At 37.0% G+C, this 5,317-nt stretch overlaps 2 protein-coding genes across 2 annotated transcripts; one reads left to right on the forward strand and one right to left on the reverse strand.

The window, feature by feature from the left end:
- The first annotated feature begins 1,837 nt into the window (after window positions 1–1,837).
- Window positions 1,838–4,516, forward strand: LOC126974675 (uncharacterized). Its single transcript, XM_050822231.1, has 2 exons — window positions 1,838–2,316; window positions 3,451–4,516. The coding sequence occupies exons 1-2, from the start codon at window positions 2,201–2,203 to the stop codon at window positions 4,328–4,330; spliced, it is 996 nt and encodes a 331-aa protein (XP_050678188.1). The 5' UTR covers window positions 1,838–2,200; the 3' UTR covers window positions 4,331–4,516.
- Window positions 2,353–5,061, reverse strand: LOC126974677 (uncharacterized). The gene is made up of 2 exons (XM_050822235.1): window positions 4,599–5,061; window positions 2,353–3,130 (listed from the first exon to the last, which is right to left on the reverse strand). Exons 1-2 carry the CDS (start codon window positions 4,783–4,785, stop codon window positions 2,517–2,519), a joined length of 801 nt encoding a protein of 266 aa, XP_050678192.1. The 5' UTR covers window positions 4,786–5,061; the 3' UTR covers window positions 2,353–2,516.
- Between the last annotated feature and the right edge of the window lie 256 nt (window positions 5,062–5,317).

Below are 5,317 nucleotides of genomic sequence, written 5' to 3' on the forward strand. Positions count from 1 at the left end.
CTGCGCTCCTACTAGATACCGATATGTGCAGGCGAAATGCGGCAACTAGTACTGCGCACAAATGAAGGTACTCGAGTAGGTCTCGAACAATGTGTGATGTTGACGTGCCACGTGTTCTGTTAAACTTTCCTAATAATTGAAACTAAAATGCCGGGCTGCGTAGTAAAACTTAGTAAAAATAATACTTCAAGAAATAAGAAAGACACTGGGATCACATATCATCAGTAAGTATTTTGTATTTTATTAACTTCAATATAAAATAACATGAAGCGTATGTTACAAAACATGAAAGATGCCATTGAGTGTCAAGATGCCACGCACACAAGCATCTAATAGTTGCCGTAAAAAAAAGCAATTTGTTCTTCGGTAGTGCGGTATCTAGTTGGAGCGCAGCGGAGACCAATCATTGATGTAAGTTTTTTTCATTCATGTTCATAAAATTAAAAATGTAATTCATATAATATATGACATGGTTACCTTCCAAACAAGCGTCACCCACTGGCTACTGCCGGCAAAGCTGGTGTGATCCTTATGGTGTTGCAAAAGAGAATATGCGGCTGTGATTACTAATCATTAAGGGCTGATTTCACCATTGAAATAGAAGGCGATTAGAACACTACTAGGTTTACGCCTGTAAACGAGTTTACAGGTTCAATTCGCATTGCACCAACACTACAATTTAAATGGTAACCGCCGAATTTTAGACATTTAACCTATACGATCGCGTTCATCAGCTGTCACTGTCATTATCGTAACAGATCCATTGTAAGAATTTTGCTTTTTTTCATACTCGTCGATGACTCGTTACTGCCATTTGATACATTGTATTGTTGAGCGAAGCTGAGTGAAGCTCCCACTGGGTGACTTCAATTGATTTCTGTGTTAAATGGTTTCTCGGCCATTTCTGGACCGATTTAAAAAAAAATTTAAACTCATAGAAATTTTTTGAATTTTTCTAGGTTATCGTAGAGACAGAATTTTGAATTTCGTCTTGATTATTGAATCATGATCAATTATAATAATTGTATTATTAATTACAATTATTAGTTATTATAATAATTGGTCAATTATAATAATTGTATTATAATTAAAAACAAACATGATTTACAAATTATTTTTAATTAGCACGCGCTATTTATATTTATTTAAAAATTGAGCTGATTGATCAAATCTTGTTTGATTAATTTTGTTTTGTGTTTGTACACAGACTTAGTTTATCTCGCTTCGCTCAAATATACGCTGAGCGACTGCGGCATCCTAGTTTATGACATTTAAGCTCAGTTTTCGTGAACGAGCTCAAAATTTACCTATTGGTGCAATGCCTTTGTCTTTGTCGAGATCAAGACTGGCATTTGAACTAATTTAAGTAAAACTGTGTTTTATTTAACTCCGTTCGAAGTGTCATTTGTGAAATCGGGCTAGTTATGCGCTTGTTATTCTTCCTATTCCACATAAGATGAAATTAAAATATTAATAGAGCAACTAATGTTATAGCATAATACAAATTCCAAATAGAGAGTAATCAACTAAGTATTTATTTTTAACTTGCATTCTGGATCGTGATCTGATAAACTGGTTGTAACTGGCTTCGGGGCGCCATGCTGCTCAACTTGTGTTTGTATATCATACAATTAATACCAAGATTAAAACTTGTCTGTCAGTGTTATAGTTTTATTTAGTAGAAAGTGCCCAAGCTAGATTGACGGATCACTAACAAGTGATATTAATTTGGGTCGATAGGCATTACGTCCCGCTTCTGCAGTGCAACTGGTATGCTCACGCAAACGAAAGTCGATAATTAGTTTCGATACCCATATATTATTTAATATGTGTTAGAGCGTGTCCACACGGCGCGTTGCGTTGCGTTGCGTCGTCGCAACGCAAATATTTTGACGCATAGCCGGCCACACGGGCGCTGCAGCGTTACTATGACGCAGTCAACGTTCCGTCGGCGCAGCGGCGACGCACAGTTGCGGCAAGTATTTTGAAAAAAATTCGCAGTCAGTCTATAGCAAATCATGGATCGGAAAAGACGTCTAGCATTGCTCCTATTACTACGTCACCGCCGAAATCGACGCAAGATCACAAGACGGTACTGGATCAGTCCTTTCATTTCATTAAGAAATCGTGATGGACAGTTTTTTTTTTAGAATATCGGGAGTTGCTATTAGACGAAAAGAAGTTTTATAATTTTTTTAGAATGAGTGTATCCAGCTTCGAATGTTTATTGAAGTCCTTAGAACCACACATACGAAAAAACTATACTAATATGAGGAATCCAGTGGAACCAGTAGAAATGCTGGGAATCACTTTAAGGTAACTATATAAATATATTTAAGTAATAAAAATATAACAGTTTTTTTGGTTTGTTTAATTAGTAATCAACTCACAAATAATCAGCAATTGTCATAATTTTAAATTTAGACATTATTTAAGAGAGTAATCAACTCACAAATAATCAGCAATTGTCATAATTTTAAATTTAGACATTATTTAAGAGAGATATCATCCAGTAATTACAAATTAGAAAAATCGTATTCAGTTTCTTCACTTGCTTGAGATGTTTCTGGAGATGTAATTGAATTATTAAAATCAGAAATGTATGTACTTTGAAAATTTGCTGTTTGATACCCATATGGTGGTTGGTGAGACGTTGATGGGCCACTCACATATGATGATGTTTGTCCATACCGCATTTCATCTATAATTTGTATAACTTTACTTTGGAAACGGAGAGTTTCTCGGTCGGAAAATTCTTGAATAGATGGCAATATAGCTCTGAAAAAGGACATATGGCGATTTTCCGGCTCCTTGAGAAGTTTTAGTCCTTCTCTTTCAAACTCATCCATTTGCATTGCCCTTTTGCGCGCGACTGGAACATAGCGCGGAGTGTTGTCTGTGGTAATGTCATCATTTGTAGACGTAGATTCATTGTTGATTTCTCTAGGCGAGTCTAAGCTAGATTCGGTGGCATTTTGTTCCACTTTTCTCAAAAAAAGGAGTTGATTGTATAAATGATACTTCTTCAGTTTCGTAGCGCCCGAGCCCGATTTTGATGCTTCTTTTAATTTTTTTGAATATCTGAAGTAATTATCTTTTACACTTCTCCATTTTTTTATTAAATCATTACCTGCAAAACCAATAGTAAACATGATTTAATAATTTATACATAGTGAATTTCTCGATAAAATTTAATGACATATTCAGATATCGTTAACAAACACTATGTGACCGACTCTGGAATCGTGAAAATATAACAGCTGTTACATACAAAAAGCAATACCTACTGAATCAAAATGTATGCAACAGCTGCTATTTTTTTCGCGATTCTAGAATTAATTGGTTACATAGAGAAAGTTATTTGCTATCGATGTCTGAATATGTCAGTATTTTTTTTCGGGTATCTATCTATCTCATAAATGCATATTATAATAATTATTTTCTTTTCAGATACCTAGGAAGTGGAAATTCAATAACTGATTTACATTTCAAATTCAAACGGGGAAAATCTACTATTGCATATATAATACAAAGAGTTTGTCGTGCTATATGGACCAATCTTCTTCGAGACAACATCCCTGAACTGACAACTGAAAGTTTCCAAACAATAGCGAGGGGTTTTGATGTAAAGGCAAATTTTCCTCAATGTGTTGGTGCCATCGACGGCAAACATATCCGCGTGTGTAATCCTGCAAATAGTGGCTCACTTTTTTTTAATTATAAAGCCTTTTTTTCGATTGTGTTGCTAGCTATTGTGGATTCAAATTACAAATTCGTATTTGTCGACATCGGTGCATACGGAAAAGAATGCGATTCAACCATATTACAAAATTCTAAACTGTACGAGCTAATGATTAACAACAACTTACCACTACCTCAACCCCAGCCACTCTCTGGTAGCAATATACCAACCCCGTATGTATTTGTGGGTGACGAAGCTTTTGGACTGAGCAAACATATTATGCGTCCATATGGCGGTCAAAATCTCGACTTACAACAAAAGGTTTTCAATTACCGTCTAAGCAGAGCCAGAAGATATGTCGAATGCGCTTTTGGGATTATGGCTAACAAATGGCGCATTTTTCACAGACCGATAGACGTGTCCTATGACTTCGCTACTGACATTATAAAAGCATGTTGTGTATTACACAATTTTGTCGCTGATCGAGATGGTTTTAGACAAAGAGATAAATTTGCTATAAGTGTTGATGAATTTCTCCCAATACAACCCGTACATGAAGAACAGACAGCACCGAATGTCATAAGACAGCAATATGCGACCTATTTTATGACTAGAGGAACTCTGCCTTGGCAGCTAAATAAGGTATAATTGTATTATGAGGGTTTTCAAGATTTTCTTGCACCGCCAATTCCGCGATCAGTAAAAAAATAATATTTTATACCTACTCAGCGTAGTCTAGGTTAGTTTTGAGCTAAGTAATAAAATAGTACTCACGCTAATCTAAATTCCCTAAGTTTTAAAATTTTAGAGTGTCGAGATATTAATTTTGTACTGATCCCGGAATTGGCGGTGCAAGAAAATCTTGAAAGCCCTCTTAAATAAAAAAAAAAAATAAATATCTGTACTGTGAACTCACCAACTTTATTTTTTCGTTCAGCTGTGAAATTCTCGTAATCAGGAAATAAAACTTTTGATATGTCTTCCCAGGCTTTTGTTTTTAAATTTTTATTTTTAAAATCTACGTTTGACTTGTCCCATATAATTTCCCTTTCCTGTATCAATGTAATCAAGTAATCTATGTCAATTTCTTCAATGGTATTCATTTTACCCTGCAAATAAAACTAAATACAAAAACGTAAACGTAAAACGAAATGAGCTTCCGTGTATCCTCTCTGTCAACGCACAAGCAACTGAGCGCTGACGCTCCGACGTCGCACGAGTACACCCCCTCCCGCTTCGTCTCGGGGGCTGCTGTCCGTCATGTGTGCGTTGCGACGACGCAGCGCGCCGTGTGAACACCTTGGTTATTTGTATGTAAAACAACGCAGTGGTAGCGCTGCGTCGACGCAACGCTGACGCAACGCGCCGTGTGGACTGGCTCTTAGGTATACTAAAGCCGTACGGAGTGGGAAAATCTATGGCAAACTTAGCGAGGTGGGGTTTCATCTCTGGACATGATACGGAGTGCATCTGCGGTCATCTGAGACAGACCGTTGCGCACATGACTGGGTGCCCTGCGTGCCCGACAACATGCACAAACGAGGAGCTACACGAGGCTACCGACCGAGCTATCACGGTTGCGGGCTTCTTGGGTTGCCCGTATTTGAGGTGACCGTCGACTCGATTAGAAGAAGA

This window comes from Leptidea sinapis, chromosome 33 (genome assembly GCF_905404315.1).
Source record: "Leptidea sinapis chromosome 33, ilLepSina1.1, whole genome shotgun sequence".
NCBI lineage: Eukaryota > Metazoa > Arthropoda > Insecta > Lepidoptera > Pieridae > Leptidea > Leptidea sinapis.